Below are 23,575 nucleotides of genomic sequence, written 5' to 3'. Positions count from 1 at the left end.
TTAGGTTGGATATTAGGAAAAACGTTTTCACTAGGAAGGTGGTGAAGCACTGGAATGGGTTACCTAGTGAGGTGGTGGAATCTTCTTCCTTAGAGGATTTTAAGGTCAGGCTTGACAAAGCCCTGGCTGGAATGATTTAGTTGGGGACTGGTCCTGCTTTGAGCAGGGGGTTGGACTAGATGACCTCCTGAGGTCCCTTCCAATCCTGATATTCTATGATTGGCTATCAGGAATGATATGGCCTGAAATCGGGTCTCCGGGAGGAAGGCCATGGCTTAGGTCAAGTCAAGCACTGCCCTAATAAATCCTATGCTCTGAACTGGGACAAGAATTGGCTTTTGTTCATTTATCAGCAGACGCAGCACCCAGAAGGTAGTTTGGACAGTGCTGATGCTGTTCTGTACTTGAGCCTCTGACTGACCCTTGATCAGCCAGCGTCGAGGTACGGGTAGACCTGTATGCCTCACCATATAAGCAAAGCCACTAATACCACCAAATACTTTGTGAAAACCCAAGGAGATGCAGAGAGGCTGAACAGTAGGGCGGTGAATTGGTAGTGGTGTTGATTCACAATGAATCTGAGAAATCTTCTGTGGCCATGGAAGATAGAAACGTGATAGTATGTGTCCTTTAAATCGAGGGTGCTGTACCAGTCCCCTGGATCCAGGGAAGAATGATAGAGGTCATGGAGACCATGCGGAAGCAAATATCTGTTGAGGCAATGCAGGTCCAGAATGGGCTGGAGGCCCCCCCCCGAATTTTGGGATTAGGAAATATTGGGAGTAAAACCCCTTCCCTCTCAAGTCTTGCAGAATCTCTTCCATGACTCCATTTGTAGGGGGGATTGCACCTCTTGGACGAGGTGTTGCTCATGAGAAGGGTCCCTGAAGAGGGGTAAGGATGGTGGGTGGTAGGAAGGGGTGGACAAAAACTGAAGGGTATAGCCAGCTGTCACTGTACTTGGTATCCAATGGTCCAAAGTTGTGGGAAAAGGGAAGTTGGATCTGAAGTGGTGACGGTGCACCTTCAAAAGGTATACTTGGGCCCCTCGGAGTATCTCTGAGACCCTGGCTGGGAGATTGAGGTGGACAGGAATGGTTGGCATAGTTGATAATTTCTGGCGCCAAGAATGAGGAGACTGCTGGGGCCTGGAGTATTTCCTGGAAGCCAGCAGAGCATAAAGGCCTAAAGCCTGGAGGCTGACCCTTGACTCCTTCAGGCTGTGAATTATCATGTCCATATGCTCTGAGAATAACAAGGAACCTCCGAAGGGGTGGCCCTGGATGGATTGTTGGACTTTGTGCGGAAGTCCCAACGACAGGAGCCAAGAACAACACCTCATGGTGACAGCAGAGGCCATTATCCTGGCTGCTGAGTTGGGTGCATCTAGAGCTGCCTGGAGAGAGGTCCTGGCACATTCTTACTCTCTTCCAAAAGGGCAATGAATTTCTGCCTTGAATTTTGAGGCTGTGAGTCCTTAAATTTACCCAAGGAGCCCCACAGATTATAGCTGTATCTCCTCAGCAAAGCCACCCATTGAATAAATCTTTCTTCCAACATGGCCCAGGTCCTTGGCATCTCTTTGTTTGAGGGAAGCGCTCAGCAGGCCCTGCCTGTCTCTCTCATTGGCTACTGACACAATCGGGGGGTATAAGTGAAAGTGCAAGCAAGGTCTTAATAAACTCTCCCGACATCTGGTTGGAAAGGGGGTGAGACTTCAGGAGCAAACCGTATTTACATGAACACACCTATTCTGCCTTGATATCCAACAGATAGAGCTGTGTTGCTCAAAGTGATCAACTCTGGCTGGTGTTAGGTTAAAAATCATTTAGTACTGAATCCAGGGGCAGTGAAATGTTATCATCAATGTTGTTCTCTTTACTCATCCCCTTTACTCATACAATAAATGCATCTTGTAGGTTATTTTCTGACACTGCCCTTGGAGCTCCATCTGCAGCCAAGGATGGTTAAGAAGGAGCTGAGGGGGCTGGGCCGCACGAGCACCTGATGAAGCGCCAATGGCACAAGACAGCTACTGCACGTGTGTATCCCAACCGGGCACCGCTATCAAAAATCTCTGATTAGCAGCGCCAGGATGCACTGACATCTGAAGTGGAGCACTCACAGGGACAGCACTCAAACTGTGTTTACCATGTCCCAAATGAGGGGGTCACCTTAAGCTGAAAGGACCTCATTAAACCAAGCATAGGAGCCAAATTTCTCAGCGCCTGTGTGTGCCCGTGCCCACTCACCCCTTTCCCCGCCCCTAGCCCCGCCCCCATTCCAACCCCATCCCCAAAGTCCCCGCCCTAACTCTGCCCCTCCCTGCCCATATTGGAATCCTTCCCCAAATCCCCACCCCGGCCCAGCCTCTTCCCCCAGTGCACCGCGTTCCCCCTCCTCTAACTTCCCTCCCTGCCCTGTGAATCAGCTGTGTTGAGGCGCAAGCGCTGGAAGGGAGGGAGGAAGAAGTAGGACGTGGCAGTGGGCTTGTGGAGGAGGTGGAGATAAGTGGGAACAGGGGGGTGGGGCGGGGCCACGGGGAGCTGCTGGTGGGTGCTCAGCACCCACCAATTTTTTTCTGTGGGTGCTCCAGCCCCAGAGCACCCACAGAGTTGGCCCTGATGAAACCAAGGGCTCAAATGTGAGACCCCTGTGAAAGTAAGATGAGTGGTGACAGGTGTCCCAGCCAGGAGATGTGGACTCTCCCTAAGGGTCCGCAGTTTGGTTTAACCTGTTCCTCCCCATTGTTCAAAGATAGAGCTAAATAGGCTCCATTAGGAGTCTTATGTTATGTTAATTGCTCACTAAGAGCTGAAAGTCACTAAGGGTTGGGTAGACTCTCAAGAGACTGACTTACAGAGGTCACAGCAGAGAGGCAGGTGGCAGAAGGTGACTGGTGAGAGGAGCGGCGGCCAGTGGAGAGGAGCCGTGGCCGGCGAGGTGGCCAGCCAGAGCAAGTGCTCAGATGGCGGAGCAAGGTGCCTTCTTCCCTGGGTGGGAAGTGAACTTACACAGATTCACCTCTGAAGCCTGGGTCCTCACTGACCAAGAATAACAATTGTGAGTTGGGTACGATGAGGAAGCAGAGGGGGGCACAGTAAAGAACTTTAGGTTGTAGAACTCAAGAACATGAGGCAGAAGACACTGCCCCACGCACTCTGAGGTGGGTGTCCTGCTCACAGTTTTATGATTATGAATCTTGCTGGTGGCATATTCCCTAATTAATATTGGGTGACTTCCCTCCTTTCATTACCGTTTCTTTTCTACACTCAGATTCTGTGCTTGTGAATGGGGAAGTATTGCCTCTCACTGGCACTGAGGGGTGTGTGTAATGTTCCCAGGTTACTGGGTGGGGGCTTGAGTCGATTTTGTGTTGCACTGTTGAAAAGGAACCCCTAGATATTGAATCTAGCCCTGGTTGCTGCCTGCTTCATCTGGCAGCAGTATTCAAACCAGCTCGCTGGCACATACTACTTCTTTTCTGGCCTCTTTCAGGTGGGAGGCCAAGAAGAAAAAATTTGCCATGTGGCCTTGACTGGACTCAACACAGCCTCATTGATCGGTAAGGCCACTTTGGAGAGAGTTGCTGTAGGTAGAATGCCAGTAAGGATGTGTGGTGTTTCCTTAAGTTCTTCAATTTCAAGTCCCAAGTTCACTGCTGGGCCCTGAAGGCTATTGGGTCCCATGACAGCCTCATTTGGGGAGGAGGAGGGGCTCCTTCTTCTTCCTCAGCCTCAATGACATCCACAGGAGCCATATCCTGGATGTCAGCACCAGGATTGGTACCAGAGTTGAGGTCCGGTGCCAGGCAGAAAGAAGCAGAAACCTGACTCTTGGAAACCACAGAGTAAGACAGGCAATGGAAGAGAAGACCCAGTATGAGGGGAAATCCCCAGAGGTTCAGTAAGGCCACTGTATCGGCCAGTGACCTGCTGGTCTGGTGCCAGCTGGGGGACCAGTACCGAAGTCTGGTGGCATGTAGGCTGGGTACTTGTGGTGACCCTCAGGTTGCACATAGGGTTCCCTTTCAGACTTGGAAGAGGAGTCTTCTCTCAAACGCCATGACACAGTTGTACCTGCCTCTGCCTCCAGGTGCTGGGGGACCTGAGGCAGACTAGAGATGGTCAGGACATCAGGGTCAGGGATGGCTTGCCTCTAGAAAGTGCTGGAGGGCCCAGTGCCAGAAAGGAGCTTGAGGCTCCTTGCTCCTTCCAGTCACTGGAGATAGCAGGTGTCCCATCAGAGTTGGAGAGGGAGACTAGGAGAGACCGTAAATCCCTGGATGCTTGGAAAGTCTCTGGGGTCGACAGGACAGTCAGACTGCTGGTGCCACTGTGGCTTCCGGGTGTGAGCAGAGAGTACCACATCGGACTCAATGCTCTGGGCAGAGTTGACGGTGCCGTCATGAAGCTAGGAGTGGAAGTGTGGCATGGGTCTCACCGTGATTCCTTTTCCACCACTTGTCCTTCTTCTGCAACAGTGAGCACCCTCTGCAGGGGCGCTATTTTTTGTGCTTTTTCTGCAGCAACAGAGATGTTGAATGGTACCAGAAAGAGCTTGGTTCCAGAGGAGCACTTTGCACAAACACCGAAGTGCTCAGTGCCAAAACAGAGCGGCTTGGCTCTGAGGCACGTATGAGGGCAGCTTCCATGATGATAGTCATCAACCTGATGTGACTGTTGTTTTTAGTATGGGATCTGAAGTCCTGAGAGATCTGGCATTTGTCCTTCACATGAGTTTCCCCAAGCACTTCAAACAGCTGGACTGCAGATTGCTCACGGGCACAGGTTTGCCCCAGGAGACACAAGGTTTGAAGCCCAGGGACTGGGGCATGCCTGGAGTGAAGATGTCCCTTGATGATACGGACTATTTACAGTAACTATGTACACTAACACTAATCACAATAACTATATAGTCTAAACTATGATAAACTAAGGGTTATAGTCCAAAAACCACTGGGAAGAAGCCTTGCCAAAGCAAGAAGAGTCATTCAAGCAACTGCCATCGGCGGTAAGAAGGAACTGAGAGTGTCTGTGGCTGGTGGTGCCTCTTTTACCAGTGCATAAGCGCACAGCAACAGAGGGTGCTAGAGCCAGCCCAATGGATACCACTGAGGGAAAAATCGCTGGCAACAGCGCACATGGTGTGCACACACCTAACACGGAATGGACATAAGAAAGCACTCAAAGAAGAATATTTCAGATTCATTTACATTATAGCAAAAGACTAAAAAACGGTTTTGCAAAGTAGCATTTTCCCATCTTTTTTGTAGACACATTCCTATGATGACAAAACTAAGATCTAAATTACAGTCAACACTTTATGACTCAGACTTTTGTTGAGTTCCTGGGACAAGATGTTTTTAAAAGGCAGAGAATTTAAATTAGAGGCATAAATTGGGTGATACCAATAGTTCAGAGCTGAGTTTCTACAGTGAAGAGACAATTACTTGTAATACTACCAGTCTGACTGTATTGTTTGACCAGATTCCTATTCTTCTGGTTCCACTCCTTAGTACAAAAAAAAGTTGGTACCCCCTAAATCTCAATGAGTTGCGGTTTTTGAAGCCCAGGCAGTTTAGCCCTATTCTGAAACCAATTACTAATGCCTCAGTACTCCCTGGATCATTCCACTGTAGTTCCTTCAAGAGAGGGAAGTGGAGTTATCCCTAAATTCTAAGTGTAACTAACAGTCAACAAATATTTATAAGATAGGAGGAGTCCATCAGAAAAAAAGAATTAGCTTTTGAAAAATATTGCCTCCTTCTCAACTGTTAGGGGACAGGTGGATGAGTGGGAATCCGGTCAGAAGACATCTTCCAAGAAGCACAATTACAGGTTATTCTTTTTCTAAAAAAGTCATATTACCTGGATTCCTATGCTTAAAGACTAAAACATATGAGGAGAATTTTCCATGAATCCATAGATTTTCCAATCATAGAAGAACAAAGGAACCATACCTAGGGAAAGAAGTTACTCACCTTGTGCAGTAATGAGGGTTTTTTGAGATGTGTCCCTCTGTGGGTGCTCTGCTGTACATGGGTCTGCATCCTTGCTCTGCGGATCAGAGAATTTTAGTAGCAGAGTCCATTCCACATATGCATGCGCTGCTCCTCGCCTATCACAAGGTTAGCCAGCATACACAGGCAAACCCTCCTCAATTCCTTCTGTACCATAGGGAAGCTTAAAATTAGCAATTCTAAAAGAGTTAATCTGTGAACGAACAGCTCCAGCTCCATCTCTAGCCAGGGATGGTGGAGAAGGAACTGAGGAGGGTTTGCCCAGGCATGCTGGATAGTCTCGTGGCAGGCGAGGAGCAGCGCACACGCAGACTGAATGGATACTACTACCAAAATTCTCTGATCAGCAGCACAGGGACACAGATACACCTACAGTGGAGCACCCATCATGACACTATTCAAAGAAGAATCATGGAGACTTCCAAAATGATAAGGACTGCCATACTGGGTCAGACCAATGGTCCATATAGCCCAGTATCCTGTCTCTAACAATGGCAGGTACCAGAACTTGAAAAGGAATATACAGAATAGGACAATTTTGGATAAATTTACCCCTATATTCGCTTCCCAGCCTCTGGCAGTCCGATATTTAGGGTTGTGTAGTGGATTAGCAGTAGTCCCTCCCCCTCTGGGTCAGTGAGAGGCCACTCTGCCCCATCATGTCACTGGGCATTGCTCACTGTCAGGGAATTTGCAGAGCACTGCACAGCCTATGGCTCTGGCTTGCAGTCCAGGCAGAGCAGCAAATGAGTCTCTGAGCTCCAGATCCTCAAGCAGACCGAGGCACCAACCAGTCTATGACTCCTGCCTATAGTCAGGGCAGAACAGCAAATGGCCTGCGATCTGGGCAGAGCAGCACACAAGTCTGTGAGCCCCGATCCAGAAAGAGTGGGTAAGTGTCAGTTCTGATGTGATTCTGTCTTTAAAATTACGTTACACTATTAATGTCACTGTATAAATGTTTTAATAACAAATATTTATCATCACTTATACATTGGTTTCAATGGGAGTTTTGCCAATGCAAAGACTGCATAATTAGGCACAAATCATCTTACCTTGTTTCCAGTTAATATCATCACCAAAAACATGAAGCAGTGTTCTCAAAAAATCCTTTGCATTGAAGCAAATAACGGTACAGTGTAGTATTTGAAATAGTATTTCCCTGTATAAGATATAAAAATAAATTCACTAACTGAGCGTTTCATTTTATCATTTCATATACTGAATGCAAAATTTACATTATGTACATTTCTGTTGAACATGAATTAATATCACTTATTTAGTTAAAACAAATAAGGATTCTTACTTCTTGTACAAATAGGCTATCGAGGATTAGAAATAAATGTTTCTCTCTCCCTCCCCATTGCTTCTGCTGAGCAATGAATAGGAAAACAGGATTGCATTTTCATTTTACTAAGTTAACATTTTTTTTCTAAATTATGGTTTTCAAATTACAACCACTTAATTGATATGCTTTCATAAGAGAAGGTTACTCACCTTGTGCAGTAACTGAGGTTCTTTGAGATGTGTGTCCCTGTGAGTGCTCCACTCCAGGTGATGGTGCGTCCCAGCGCCGTTGATTGGAGGTCTTCGGTAGCAGTGCTTAGCCAGGCTGCACATGCACAGCTGCTGTCTCGCAGCATTGTTGGAGTCTGTTCAGCGCGTGCACAGCATGACTCCCTCAGTTCCTTCTCTACCGTAGAGTTCTCTTTTTTTGAACTCCAAAGTAGAGGCGAGGAGGGTGAGTAGCGGAGCACCCAAAGAGACACACATCTCTAAGAACCTCAGTTACTGCACAAGGTGAGTAACTTTCTCTTCTTCTTCAAGTGCTGTCCCTGTGGGTGCTCCACTCCAGGTGAATGTATAGCAGTACCCACTACAGTTGGGACTTTGGAGTTATGTGCATGGTAGCAGCGGAGAGGACAGTAAGGCCTATTATGGCATCTGCCCTGGGGACTTGTGTAATGGCATAATGCTTGGCAAAGGTATGGTCTGAGGCCCATGTGATCGCTTTGCAAATATCCAGAATGGGTACATTATGCAGGAATGCCACAGGTTGTTGACATGGCTCAAGTAGACTGTGACCGGACTCTGGCAGAGAGTTCTATGTTCTGGGTTTGGTAGCATGATCAAATACAATCCACATCCACTTGAAAAGTCATTTTGGATATAGCGGCACCCTTGGATCATTCAGTTGTGGAGACAAAGTCTAGGGGATTTATGAAATGAAATAAATAAATATTTCAGTGACTCAAATTTGCATTTCTTTCACTCTCCCTTCTAGCCGATGTGATACTAGGAATGCTACCCTCACTGACATGTGTAGTAAAAAGCAGGTAGCGAGGGGTTCAAAAGAGGCCTCATGAGGCCCCAGAGCACTAGTTTCAGATCCCACATGGGCGTGGGAGGGTGTACTTCAGGGTAAAGGTTCTGAAACCCCATGACAAAAAGTGTTTGGTGGTTGGATGTGTAAATGCTGAGAATCCTTTGATTTTATCGTGGGAAGCATTAATTGCTGTGAAATGCACTTTTACAGAGCTGAACGATAGCCCTGAGTTCTTGAGCTCTACCAGATAGTCCAGCACTATAGGAAGGGGTGTAGTGCAGGGAGTGAGCCCTTTATGCAGACACCATATGGAGAAACATTTACACTTTTGAAGAAACATATTGCATGTGGAGTCCCGTCTACTGTTCAGTAATGTGTTTGACCTATTCCAAAACAGGCTAACTTGGAACCATGGAGGAGCCACGCTTTGAGATGGAGCTTCTGCAGCTCTGGATGGAGGATCTGACTGTCATCAGGATAGGAGGCCCGTTCTCATTGGAGAGTCTGTGGAGGACAGACTGATGCACAGCAGATAAGGGTACCAGTTCTGCCTGGATATGCGCTGGGGCAATTAAGGTAATGTTGGCTTTGTTGTCCCTGACCTTGCGTAGGACCCTGTGTATTAGTGGGATCAGTGGGAATGCATACATAAAAGTGTCTTGTTCCACCGAATTAGGAAAGCATTCCCCAGAGCATGGGGGCCAAGCCCCACTCTGGAGCAAAAGAGAGGGCATTTGCAGTTCTGTGTTGTGGCAAATAGGTTGATAGACGGGAATCCCCACAGATGGAATATTATCAAGTTCAGTTCCCATTCACGGTTCTGTGAAAATCATCTACCTTGTGTATCAGCTGTAGTATTCTGACATCCCGATAGGTATGAAGCGGAGATGTTGATGTGATGCTGGATGCACCAGTTCCACAGTTTCATCGCTTCCATGCATAGGAAACGCGATCGGGCCCTGCCTTGTCTGTTGATCTAAAACCTGCATATAATATTGTCTGTCATTATTCGTATTGATTTGTTTCTTATGAGCAGCAGGAAGTGAAGGCAGGCATTCCATACTGCTCTGAGTTCTAGAAGGTTGATGTGTTGCCTTCCTTGTATTGTGTGGTGGTCGAGGTGTGCTACCCAGCCCAATAGGGAGGCATCTGTAGTGATCATGATGGATGGAAGTCTGTGGTCAGTTCCGATCGGGATGGAAAGCAGTTGGGAGAAGGTTTAGGTACGCCCTTCTCCGATCTGGGTAGGAGAGATTTCTCCGTAAGGATAATTTTCAGATGCAGGTCTCGGTCGCACTGGGCCTTAGCCTTCAAGTTGTTACAGTGGGTGCACTTGGGTGGAATGTGCATCTTTCCGAGACACAGAGTGAATGTCCGCTTGAGCACGGCATGGCCTCTTTGCAGGAGCCATGTCTTTTAAAACCAGAAGAGCCTGGCATGTTGAAATAAAAACTGAGAGGTCACAGTGGACCAAAACTTATAAAGCAGGGTTTTCGCTCCGCAGGGAGCGGAAAACTTGAAAAAAAAAATGGTGGGAAAAGGTATTTTTTAAAAAAACTATTAACTAACTTATCTAAATGGAAGGGTAAAACTGGGTTAATTGTATCTAATTTTTCTGTCAATAGGGGAAGAAACTACAGCACTGCCCCAAGCTCCATCTTCAGGCAAGGATGGTAGAGAAGGAACTGAGGGGTTGTGATGTGTGTACACTGAACAGACTCCACCAATGCTGCGAGACAGAAGCTGCACATGCATGGCCTGACCAGGCATTGCTACCAAAGATCTCCAATCAATGGCGCTGGGACGCACTGTCACCTGGAGTGGAGCACCCATGGGGACAGCACTCAAAAAAAAATATTTCAGTGACTCTTAAATTTAGAAGACTCAGGAGAGATGTTTAAGCATTCCAAAAATAGTGTATACATTTATTTATATTCCCAGACAAGAAATTATGTTAAAATGGAGTCCAGGTTGATAGAACATATCAGCAATTTAAAGGTAAATACATTACAGGATGTAATTAGCACTCAACACAGCAGTATAAATCAAGGAAATTCTTGAACTCAAAAGAAATCCAAACATGTTAAGATTTGGAAATACAATTAGGGCATCCAAAGCAATGTAACTTTGTCCTGTAGTGGCAGCATACAGTGATCATATGATTAAGGCATTTTAGTGTTTGTGGCCCCAGATTTCTTTAAACTGATATTTAAAGACAGGTGATTTTCCTCCTCATGGTGTCACTACAGGGCAGAATTAATATATGCTGGGTGTCCTGACTGTGTTCAACCTCCCTTGAAGAAGAAACTTGCAGTTATGAAGAAAAATAGTAGAAATTACTATTAATCCTAAAAAAAAAAAAAATCATCAAATGTGGTCTACACACAAAATGTCAGGAGTTTTAAATATGGGAGGTTTAAAGCAACTGCATTTTTCTGTTATTAAATCTGAGTCCAAATAAAATCCAACACCGGGTGCTAAATTTTTTAAGGGCCCATTTCTCAACCATTCCTAGATTAATTAACAGATTCACTTAAAAATTCTCAGAAAATTCTATACTCAAAGAAGTGTAATTTTAGGAAGGATATCATGTATTCTTCATAGACAACAAAGGAATTAAAAATCCCACTTTAAGTGCAAAACTCAACACAACTGGCATCTCCATAAGAAACTTAACTATGCTAATGGTGCTACGATAATTAAATCAGCAGTTTATGCAGGCAGATTAGTGAAATTATGCTGTAATATAAAATGGTTAATATTTTAACACCGTACAAAGTGCTATTTAAATATAACCTGTTCGTTGCCATAAGATCCCTTGGGAATAGCATAAGCATATCATACTCCTTTTCATCCTTCTCAAACTGTTTACAGTTTGTTTGCCTGTGCTGTATTTAAGAATTTATGATGCACAGTTATAAAAAGCAGGGAGATTTATGTAGACTTTGCTATGAATCAAAACTAGGATGTCACTAAAAGGAGTTCTCATGGACAAAAAAGATTATGTTTAATAGTAAACAAAGCTTTAAATAAAAGTGGACTAATAGATATAGGTTTTGTCTAAATGCTAATTATTCCACATTAAAATGATATGTTGGTTTTGCAGAGGTGAACTATTGTATACTGTAGTACACTGATGACCTGCACAATTTATAATCTGAACGAAAAACTGATGCTGGGATTTCATATTACTAAAATTTTATTTTTGAAAGCTCTTTAAAGGACGTTGTTATTTTATTTTTCTGAATTGCACAGCACAGTGCCCAGTGAAAGTACTAAACAATAATAATTTACATTAAAATTACTGGCAGAATCTGAAGAGTAATAACTAGCACTTTTATATTTACAATTTTATAGATGGAGAGAGTGAGACATAAACAAATAAAGTGACCTGCCTGTTGATATAATTAACTCAAGAACTGTGACAGAATCTAAGTCCCTGTCCCTGATCTTATATTTTATAAAGTATAATTAATTTTGACAATCTGATGTTGTTGTTGTTTTGTTTTTTACTTTTTGCTCATTTACAAAATTCAGTCATTCACAATAGACCTCCCAGTCATTAGGGTAAATTAGCTGAATTCAAATAAATTTTAAAAATGTGACTAACGTTACATTCTGGTCCCCTTAGAATTCTAAGTCCTGTGTCTCCCAAAGTCTGACATATATAATATTATACTAGTTTTTTTAAATAAATCAACAATGGAATTTGATTAAATTAGAAAAATTGGATATTTAAAAGAAATAAATGCAATCTTTAAAATTATGTGGCAATAGCGAAGACAGATTTATATTTTAGACAACGTTATCTTACCATTTAGACTGAAATATTTATCTATACTATTATAAAAATTGTTATTGGCTGCTAATGACTATCCTCAGGAATCTTAAATGCTATTTTAAAAAAACCCACTCTATTCAAAAATTTTAAAAAATTATGAATAGAGTTCAAAAAGCTGTGCTGTAATCCTGTTCATATGTTCTCTTTAAGAACACCCATCAAAAATCTTCCAGAAATGAAGTACGACATCCATAGGCAAGAAAAATAAAATTGGAAAGGAAAGTTACTTATCTTTAGTATCTAGAGCTATTCAAGAGGTGTTGTTTACCTGTGTTCCACTTCTAGTTGTATGCATGTGCCCCATACACTGAGGATTGGAATGCTTTAGCTAACAGTATCTGTTGGTCACACCTGCTCCCCTGATGACCTTGAGGCCCTCTCCTTATGTGATATAAAAGGGACCAAGTGACCAACCATCCTCAGTCCCAGAACCACTATCAACTCCAGGCTATTGGTCTCAACAGTAGTGCGGAAAAAGAGTGGGTTATGCAACACATGTAAACAACACATCTCTAAGAACTCAAGTTACTAAAAGCAACTTTACTTTCCATTCCGAATGGTTGTTTACATGTGTTCCCAAGTAGCAGGTAATAGATGGAGCAGAGTACTGCAAGTCTAATTAAATAGAGAATGCAACACAGCCTTCCCAAACTGGGCATCCGAATGAGATTCCTGAACTAAAGTATAATGGCTTTGGCTAGTGAAAGTATATATACAACAACAAGTAGTAGCCCTACATAGATCAGCTACAGTTATCCCGCTAGGACACATCTGGGAGGTGGGATGGAGGAGATAAAGGAGACAGTCAGAACTCTTTCTGCCCAGGGTTGATTGCTGGACTCCCTCCTGCTTGGGCTCTCCTTCCCCCTCCGCAAATCCTTCATCAGGAGGCAGCCTGGGCTCAGGCTCTCCTTCCCACCCCTGACACTCCCCTAGTCCCATACCTGCAAGCAGCAGCAGGAATCTGGCTGTCGAAAGCAGCAGCACAGAAGTAACAGTGGCAACGAGGCGCTAAGCCTGCCATGAAAAGTCATATTTACCAGTATCACTTTTCACACTGCTACTCTTACTTCTGCAGTACTGCTTCGGCAGCAATGCCTTCAGGGTCTGGTGCCCGGCCAGCAGCCCGTTCTCCACTCTGCCTTCAGTGCTGGGCAGCGGAATATGTACTTGTGTGGGGGGGGCAAGAGGGGGAGGTATAAATGACCCTGGACACAAAGAAGGGGCGCACAACAAAATAAGTTTGAGAACCATTGCTCTAATAGAAAGTTACCTAACATGATCTCGGAGTTCTTAACTGGCCACTTTATAACTCTATGCAGCGATATACCCAACTGGAGATTGAGTCAAGACTGCCAGACTCTTGGATCTCTTGGCAACAGAAATAAATAGCCTAGGGGACTCTCTGAACGGTTTTGTTCTGGACAAATGGTAGGGCTGCCAGGCATCCAGTTTTTCACTGGAACACCCGGTTGAAAAGGGACCCTGGCAGCTCCAGTCAGCATAGCTGAATGGGCTGCTAAAAATCCAGTTGGCTGCAGGTGGGCAGGAAGGCTCTGTGCCTGGCAGCCATAGGTGCTGATTTCTGCTCCTGCCGGTAGGTGCTTGAACCCTCTCTGCCCCCGGCCCCACCCCGACTCCATCTCTGTTCCACCCAGCCCCCATTCCAACCCTTTCCCCAAAGTCCCCACCCCAACTCTATCCCCTCCCTGCCCCTATTCTGACTCCTTCCCCAAATCCCCGCCCCGGCCCCGACTCTTCCTCACTTCCTGCCCTGAGCACACCAAGTTCTTGCTCCTCCCCCTCCCTCCAAGCACACCGCCAAACAGCTGTTTGGTGGCAAGGCAGGAAGCACTGTGAGGTAGGTAGAGGAGCGGGGACGAGGCGCTCTCAGGGGAGGAGGTGGGGCATGGAGGGGGGGGGAATCTTGGCTGCCCGTGGGTGCAGAGCACCCACAAATCTGGATGAAATGTTGTCCCATTGTTCTGAGTAATTAAGTCTGGTAGATACTGGAGGTGTCAAAGAGATTTCTGATTTCTTTGAACCAGTATTGCCTGGGCCAGTCTAGGGCTATTAGGATGACTGAGGCCTTGTCTGGTCTGACTTTCCTTAATACACGTAGGGTTAGAGGAACTGAGGGAGAAACAAACAACATGGCCTGAATCCAGGGGATTAGAAAGACATCTTCTTGAGAACTCAGACTCTGTCCTCCTTTGGAACAAAATACTTTGCATTACTTGTTCTGGTCAGCTGCAAACAGATCTACGCAAAGTGCAACCTACTGATTGAAAATGAACTTGATGACCAAATCCTTTAAGGATCACTTATGATTCAGAGAAATATGTATGCTTAGATTGTCTGCCAGCATGTTGTATAGTCCTGGAAGGTGATCTACAGTTAGTATTATGTTGTGCAGGATACATCAATTCCATAGAATGATTGCTTCCCTGCACAAGATTGTTGATATGGTTCCCACGTATGTCTACATAAAAAATTGTGGTGGCATTGTTGATTCTCATCTGTACACTCTGATATTTGATATGAGGTAGAAAGGCCATACAGGCAAGCCATATTGCTCTGAGCTCCAGGACACTGATATGAACCCAAGCATCTCTTTGAGACCCTTGACCCTGTACAGCACACGCCAGCAACCCAGCAATGACATATCAGTCACTACTGACTTTGTGGGAAATTCTGAGGAGAACAGACACCACTTGCAGACCTGATATGGATCTTTCCACCAGTTGAAGAAGTTCAAAACTTCTTGAGGCATGTGTACCCTTACGACAACAGAGAGACAGTCTGGTGTATCAACAGCTGAACATGAGCTCCCAGAATGACACTGCCCAAACAGGATAGTGCTATCCTTGGATACATAAACAGAGGACTCTCGAATAGGAGCAGAGAGGTCATTTTAACCTCTGTATTTGGCTCTGCAAGAATACTGTGTCCGGTTCTAATGTCCACAATTCAAGAAGGGTGTTAATAAACTGGAACAAGTCCAGACGAGAGCCACGAGCACGATTAAAGAATTGGAAGACATACCCTACAGTGACAGATTCAAGGTGCTCAATCTATTAAACTGAGCAAAAGATTAAGAGGTGACTTGATTACAGTTTATAAGTACCGATACAGGGAAGAAATATTTGATAATGAGCTCTTCAATCTAGCAGAGAAAGGTACAATAGGATACAGTGACTGGAAGTTGAACATAAGTAAAAATTCAGACTGGAAATAAAGTATATATTTTTTTTAAATTATAATTAATCACTGGAACAATTTACGAAGGGTCGTAACGTCACTGGACATTTTACATCAAGATTAGATGTTTTTCTAAAAGATATGCACTAGGAGGCCTGTGTTATACAGATAGTCAGACTAGACTGTCAAAATGGTCCCTTCTAGTCATGGAATTTATGAATCTATGAAAGAAAAAAAAATCTATAATTGGGGTCACCAGAGTACATGAAGCCATGTGACCTTAAAACCAGAGACATGTCCTTGAAGTAGTACATGATTTGTTTTGCAGTTCATTTATCAACTCTGACCTATTGTTGAATCTGCCCTGCAGGAGGTACACTCAAGCCATCATGGAATCGATTAGAGTCCCAATAAACAATCTTTTGTGTTGGAATTAAGTGAGACTTCCAGGTTCCCTCTCAGTCCCAGTCTGGACAATAGATGTATGATGTACTGAACACTGCTTATCACCTGCTCTGGAGATGATCCTCTCACCAACCAATTGTCCAATAACATGGACACCAGCAAAGCCTTCCAGGCTGCCTCCTGCTGGAAAGAGAAGGGAGGGGCTGCTTTCAGAGCTCTCTTCTTCCTGGAGACATAAAGAAGCGAACCAATCCTCTTTCTTTTAAGGAAGTCTTGAGAGATCTTCGTCTGTGCTCCTGAGAGGTGTGATGCCTATCCCTGCTAGCAGCCACAGAGGTAGGAGCAAGCAGAGCCCCAGAGATAAAGGCAGTTACAGGAACACTTTTGCCTGAGGACAATCCCAGACGAGAAGGATCCTGTCTCCCATCTGGCTCAGAGACCAGCCTTATAGCTTTCTATAAAAGGAACAACTTCATCCTGATGTCCCTAGATTTAGTTGTCCTCATTGTTGAAGAAGTGTAAACTCCTTACTTTTCTTTTATATATCCCTCACTTTAAAGCCTGGCTTTTTCTGTTCCAACATCATGCCAGACCCACCCATCCCCACCTCCCGTACATGGTAAAAAATGAACCTAGAGAAAGCTGAAACCTACTAAAACATTACGCTGATCACTATACTAAATATCTAGTCTAAATAATTAACTATTTACAAAGTCAGAATAAAATATGCAACTGGAAAAAGAGTGGACATTGCTGTTTGGGTCAGTCTCACATCTAGGAGCAGCTAAAAGTAACGGAGGGCCAGTTGGACACTTTGCCTTCCCCCGCTTATACTTTCGAGGTCACCAGGGGAGCAGATGCAACCAAACAACATTGCTGGCTAAAGCATTCTGATCTCTGGCACATGGATAGGGTGACCATATGTCCAGTTTTGGCCAGGACAGTCCCTTTTTTAAGCTCTGTCCCAGCCGTCTTGACTTTTTTGGCAAAAGTTTGGCGTGCACCCCTAGAGAGGAAAAGAGGACTATGCGTGTGTGGGGGGGTGAATAGGGCTCTGGCAAGCAGCGATGCCAGCCAGGGGGAAAGGGGGCAGGCAGGGTTCGGGCAAACAGTGATGCCAGCCACATGGGGGGAGGCAGGGTTCAGGCAAGCAGCGACACCAGTCTTGTGGGGGGGCAGCACGGATCGGGCAAAGAGTGACACCAGCCCCACATGGGGAGCAGGCTCGGCTCAGATGAGATCCCTGTGCATGGCAGACGCAGGGTTGGGGACAGCAACTCGGGTCAGTCCTGTGCTTGGGGTGGGGAGAGGAGGCAAGGCACAGGCCAGCCCCATGTGCAGGGGGGTAAGAGGGCAGGGAACGGACAGCCCCACATGCAGGGGCAGAGGGGACATGGCTTGGGCAAGCAGCCCCACGCAGTGTTCCATTTTCCCTTTGGGAAATATAGTTACCCTATACATGGGGCATATGCACATCACCAGAAATGGAACACATGCAAACAAGCACTCAAAGAAGAATTACTTACACATTTGTTGTAGTATTAGACAACAGTGACAATCAACATCACTGCTATTTACACACATACAGAACAAAGAGATTACTGTATGTTCCCTCACCTGATGTACTTCTTATGAGTCTGTTCCTGTTGCTCCCAAACAGAAGAGTGTTCTATTTTCAAATAAATAAACTTATCATTTCTGGTACAGGCATCCCAAACAATTGGATTAACAACTGAAGAGCCTTTGGAAGGACAAAGTTGGTCTGTCTGTCTCTTTATTAACACAACAATTCCTCTTACTGATGAGACTAGGCCCTATAAGTACAATTGATTCAGATGAGTAATATTTTTCTATTGAGCAGCTTTATGCAATTCTATCTAGAAATTTCCACATTTCCCTAGATGCAGTGTCTTATGTACATTACATTTATTTAAAAAACAAACATATTTTAGGACCGTCAATTAATGGCAATTAACTCAAGCAATTAATGCAAAACAAATTAACTAGATTAAAAAATTAGTTGTGATTAATCGTAGTTTTAATCACACTGTCAATAATTGAACAATTTACATTTATTATAAACAGTTTTGGATGTTTATCTATATTTTCAAATATATTGATTTCAATTACAGTACACAATACAAAGTCTACAGGGCTTCCTGACTCAAGAGTTTACAATTTAAGTCATTAACCCTGGATGCTCATTTAAAAACACAGTATAAAATACTATATAATATTAAAGACTACTCATAACATCTTGGCATATAAATACATACACATCCAACTACTAATATGAGAATAGTAGACTAAATTAACCCTTCCAATTCCCGGCACACACTTTCTCAAAAACCTGGAGGCAAAAGATGTTCTTTGCCTTATTGTCCAGAAGTTTCTGGTAGACCAAGGTAGAGCAGTGAATTTCAACAAGTTAGGGAAATCTCAATAAATATCTGCCAGTGACTCTGAGTTTGTGTTGAGGGAGCTTCTGCTCAAGCACCTTATCTGTTCACAACTGCAGTATGGCCTAAGTATAACTGTAATATGGTCTAACATTACTATAATGTATTAACATCTTTTAAATAAGTTAAAAAATAAACTTGCATCAAAATGCAGCCTTCTCAAATTTTAGTGAGTGAAAGGAGGGTGTTTTTTAAAGTATATACAGAAATGGAAGAAGGGGACTATTTTTAAGATCGATACAGGCTTTATAAATATGCCACAAAACCATGTACTGCAGTAAGTATCTAAGTATCTACAATACTTGTGGTCTTCATAATGGAGTGGATGCTGATATTTACATTTTTCCAAATATAAGTAGTTTCAGTTTCTTTTGTGCAGAAAATCTTTTGCATTAGTTATTTTTGGTTTCAGTTAAATTAAGAGGTGCAGAGATAATATTTTCTTCATTGGGACTATTTCATTCAAAGTTGAGAAATAGAGCGGGAGATAAAAAAGCAGAAAACATTATTTATAGATTGGAAAACAAAAATCAGCTGAGAGACAATGAGATCTACTAATTCTAAAAAACTTGAAGAGCATGGAGCTAGATTTTCAAAGGTATTTAGGCACCCAAAGATGCAGCTAGACAGCTAAAAGTACAGATTTCAATGGGAGTTAGACACCTAACCTGCTCAGGGACTTTTGAAAATCCTATTAGGTACCTAAATACTTCTGAAAATACAGCCCCTGGAAAACAGAAACAATCTGTGAATTCATTAACTATAGTTAATACTTTGTTTAATAAATCAGTTTTAAATGCAAAGTATGTTTTGACATATTTACTTTTTTTTCCTTATGTATCCAACATATTTAAGGTAGCCATATTTAATTTTTTTTTAAAATTAAATGCTAGTTTTGTGTATTTTTAATTGAATTCCAATTTCAATTCAAATGCCGCTTGATATAACTCATGAATACAAAATTAAGCACCTAGTACAATAAGAAATATCAGTGACAATTTCTAAATCAAGATTGGCTGTTTTTCCAAAAGCTATACGCTAGGAATTATTTCGAGTAAGTTCTATAGGCTGTGCTATACAGGACTTCAGATTAGATTAGCAGTTCTCAAACTGTGAGTCAGGACCCCAAAGTGGATCAGGACACCATTTTAATGGGGTCACCAGGGCAAGCATTAGACTTGTTGGAATCCAGGACTGAAGCTGAAGCCTGAGCTCCACCCCCACCTGGGGCAATGGGGCTTGGGCTGCAGCACCCTCTCCCGCCCCCCAGGGCTCGGGCTCCAGCTCTGCCACCCACCCCCAACCTCCCAGGGATCATGTAGTAGCATTATTGTCACAACGGAGGTCATCATGCAATGAAGTTTGAGAATCCATGGATTAGATTATCACAATGGTCCTTTATAGATTCAGAATCAATGGTAAGTTTTCATATTCGAACACAATAAAAATGTAAAAATTTAGAATCTGAATACATTTATATTGAGCTATATAAATGCTTAAATAAACTATTTACAATATAGTGTTTCCTCCTGGTTAGCAATGAGAACCACGAAATTTAGTGTAAGCAGAGTCAGGATGAGCGCTACCCTGACATCTGATGGTGAATTGTACGGAGTGTGGAAAGAATTTCAAGAATTTCAAAGGGTGTGGAAAGATTTGCATTGGCATCCACCCCCCACTTAGCATAAGCCCACAGCAGCTTGGGATGGTGATTTTAACAGCTCTGGGATCCCCAATTTCTTTGTTATTGGGGCAGGAGGGAAAAAAGCTTGTCACCCCAATTGTGTGAATGGGGAGCTGTGGGACTGCTTCGTGACAGAAATGACTCAACCTCAGTGGGTGGTACTTGCTAGACAAGGGACATGGGTTCCAAAACCCAGTAAATTGAGAGAGGCTGGGGACAGGTATCTGTGCCTGGTGGTGCAGTCTCCTTGTGAAGCCAGAAGCACCAGTTCCACCCCCTCCTCTCTCCACTGTGGAATGTTAGAGTTGATTTTTTTATTCCCTTAAGAATCTACATACAGGTTACTGAGCTGAACTAATGGTGCACTAGCACTGGGGGCTCCCCTACTATAAGCTGAGATCACTAAGAGTTGACATCACTAAAGAGCTGGAATTACTGAGCTGAGAGCACTGAGTACTGTGCTAACTGGTGGGGGAGCCTGAAGCTATACTGCGGAACAGAGCAGCTGGCAGAGTGGCGTGGAACAGTTTGTGGGGACACCTGGAGCGGCCCATGGAGTGAGCGGAGCCGAGCAGTTTGCAGGGACAGCTGGTGGTGCAGAGCAGCTGGCGGAGCGGAGCGTTTGTGAGGACAGCTGGAGGAGCAGAGCAGAGTGGCTGGTGAAGTGGAACAGTGCGTGGAGAAGGCGGAGCAGAACCCCACGGAGAGGCAAGGCAGTTGGCCCTGGACCACGTAAGGTGCCCCCTTCTACCCAGGCTGTGGGGAGGGACGTCTGCAGATAGACTCTCGGACTTTGGGGCTGCACTGACCCAGGACAGAGACTTTTGGATTGTGGGACTTTTGGGACTGTGGGTGATTTGGGGGGTTGCTGGACTCAAGAGCCCAGGGAAAAGGACATGGCCCAAGTTCCTGGGGTGGGTCTTTGCTCATGGTTTGGTCTATGAACTCTAGTTAAGGTGTTTTCCCAATTTAATGCTTGTTGTTTATCTCATATATTAAACCTTTTGTCTACACCAAGACTCTGTGCTTGCGAGAGGGGAAGAATTGCCTCTTCGAGGTGCCCAGGGGTGTGTGTAAGATTTTCCCAGGTCACTGGGTGGGGGCTCGAGCTGGTTTGGCATTGTGTTATTGAAACAAAACCCTTGGATACTGAACCCGGCCCTTGTTGCTGCCAACTCAGAGGGGCAGAAGGGTTACATTAGTAAAGATTTATATATAATATTTAGCATATATTTATATTATAGTATATGTAGTTGTGAATTAACACGTTTTAATGGTTATACCTATCAGTGCAGCAACCTTCACTGCAGGACCTTCCCTTCGAGGACGCGGGGATTTTTTCAGAGCAGACAGCCTCCAAGCTGCATAGCTTGAAAGACTCCAGGGTGACTATGAAGTTGTTGGGAATGCATACATCGGCAACCCAACACAAGCACTTTTAGCCCCAACCACAACAACAGCGCTCATATCCTCCTCGGCCGAGGCAGGATTTTTATAGACAAAGGGGCAGGAATGGCAGGCAGAAATCTTCCAACCCCCCCTTCATCAGGCTCTAAACAGGCCTTTTGAAGATGGATAAAAGGAGGACAGCGCGTCCACCACACTACTATGTTTTCTGAATTGTCTATCCCACTTCCCAAATAACATAGGACCACTGGGTTCTTTGCATGGTAGAAGTGGGATATTCTCTCCAATTCTGGCTCCTCCTCTCCCTGCCACCCCCATCCCCAAACTTTTCAGGGACCCCTCTCATGAGCAACTCCTTATCCAGGAGGTGCAATCACTCCTCGCCATAGAGGCAGTGGAGGAGGTTCTTCAGGAGCTAAGGGGAAAGGGCTTCTACTCCTATTATTTCCTAATCCCCAAGGCAAAAGGGGGGTCTCAGACCTCTTTTAGACCTGTGAGGACTCAACCAGTTCATGGTGAAGTTGAAGTTTCGCATGGTCTCCCTGAGCACTATTATCCCTTCCCTGGATCCGGGAGACTGGTACACTGCACTCAACATGAAAGGAACATGCTTTCATATAGCCATTCGATTTGCGCACAGATGTTTTCTCTGGTTTTCGCTCAACCACAAACACTATCAGTTCACAGTCCTCCCATTTGATCTGTCAACAGCCCCTGACTATTCACCAAGTGCATGTCGGTCGTAGCAGCCTTCCTTTGGAGGAGGCAGGTGCAGGTATACCCATACCTAGAACTGATCTGTGAGAGAAAAAGCCAGCAAACGGGGGCAGCTATTAAGGGCTATTGCATCAGTAGTGAAAGACAAAAAACTCTTAACCACTGTGAGTGGTAACTTGGGAATCAACCATGTCCCTTACAGATACCCCAAAACATCCTGGTTCCAACACATTTTTCACAGCTCTAGCATGAACATTTTCTTAAATTCATAAAATAAAACAGATTATTATTCACTAACCTGCTCCGAGCTCAGCTGTGAAGAACCATCTTGAAATACCATAGTAACCACCAGAGTTACTGCCTCTTTTATAGTTGTGATTAACTGGCTTTTTTCCTTGAGTCCCAAATTTCTGACGTCACAAAATGTTTTTTCAGGTGATTCTGCTTGCTCAGAAGCCCAATCATACTTTGTTTTATGTGAATTAACATCTTCCTTCACTGGTAGCCACTGTTCCATCTTGTATGAGCAATAAGTAGATATATCCTTCTTCCTTTTAAGACTGGTGATTTTATTATTTTCACTATCCTTATTTTTCTTTCTTTGTACTGACGAGTTTCTCTCTACATTGTCCCATTTTGGTAGGTCCACATCCTGGTAATTTATAAAAGTGCTCATACTAGAAGTGAGCAATACTGAGCTCACTATTTTGGTGTTTTGATTACAGAACATTTTGTCCGTAAGTTCTGTACTGGCTAACTGACTACTATTTTCTGCAGTGCTTGTATTCATATTTAATGATTCAGCTATAGAATCATGGATCTCCTGGAAGAACCAGAAACTTTTTAGTGGATAAATTATTCACCTTTTTATTATAGGTGAGAAAATTAAGTAAATATCAATTTAACATTTCCTGAAAAGCTTTTCAAAATGATTTATGCAGAAAAAACACAAAAATGTTGATATTGTCTTACTTTCATTTTAAAATAAATCTGCCAGATGTGTTTTATGAGTTCTATTAAGATAGAAGATTCAATTTAACAAGATTATATAACAAAGAGAAAACATTATAAAGACTAAACATGCATCCCTTTAAAAAAGTCACTCTGCTCCTTCATATTATTTGTAATAAAAAATAAGGATTATTTTTCAATTGTTGCTGTTGGTGTCATATTTATGTGAATTATAGGGCTCATGGAAAGTGCAAAGTTAACAGCCTACTGACTGCAAAACTGGTATTAGCAGCTCCTGTACAAGCTTCTCTATCATCCATATTAAAGTGCTTCATCCATGACCTGGAAAGACAGTCTTCAGAGGCCAAATGGAAGTTTATTTTCCATGCCCATTCACTCTTCGCCTCATTTATCAAGCAGGGTACCAAAAATGTTACTAATTTCTCCTTCCTCAGCTTATTCCTCAGGATCCCTAACTTCAAAGTTATGAAATCAATTCTCTAGCTTGAGACTACACACTCTGGGAACAAGTTGATAATAAACACAAATAACAGAAAAATCT

At 43.9% G+C, this 23,575-nt stretch overlaps 1 protein-coding gene across 1 annotated transcript in view; it reads right to left on the bottom strand.

The window, feature by feature from the left end:
* Positions 1–22,881, bottom strand: part of POLN (DNA polymerase nu) — a 215,930-nt gene extending 193,049 nt beyond the window's left edge. Inside the window, exons 1-3 of the mRNA XM_075066754.1 lie at positions 22,361–22,881; positions 17,413–17,609; positions 7,078–7,184 (exon numbers count right to left, since the gene is read on the bottom strand). Of these exons, the coding sequence (XP_074922855.1) occupies positions 7,078–7,184; positions 17,413–17,609; positions 22,361–22,852 (796 nt within the window). The 5' untranslated portion in view covers positions 22,853–22,881. The remainder of the gene's footprint in view (positions 1–7,077; positions 7,185–17,412; positions 17,610–22,360) is intronic.
* Between the last annotated feature and the right edge of the window lie 694 nt (positions 22,882–23,575).

This window comes from Chelonoidis abingdonii, chromosome 5, assembly GCF_003597395.2.
Source record: "Chelonoidis abingdonii isolate Lonesome George chromosome 5, CheloAbing_2.0, whole genome shotgun sequence".
In the NCBI taxonomy this organism is placed as follows: Eukaryota; Metazoa; Chordata; order Testudines; family Testudinidae; genus Chelonoidis; species Chelonoidis abingdonii.
This window is presented reverse-complemented; position numbering and strand designations above follow the sequence as displayed.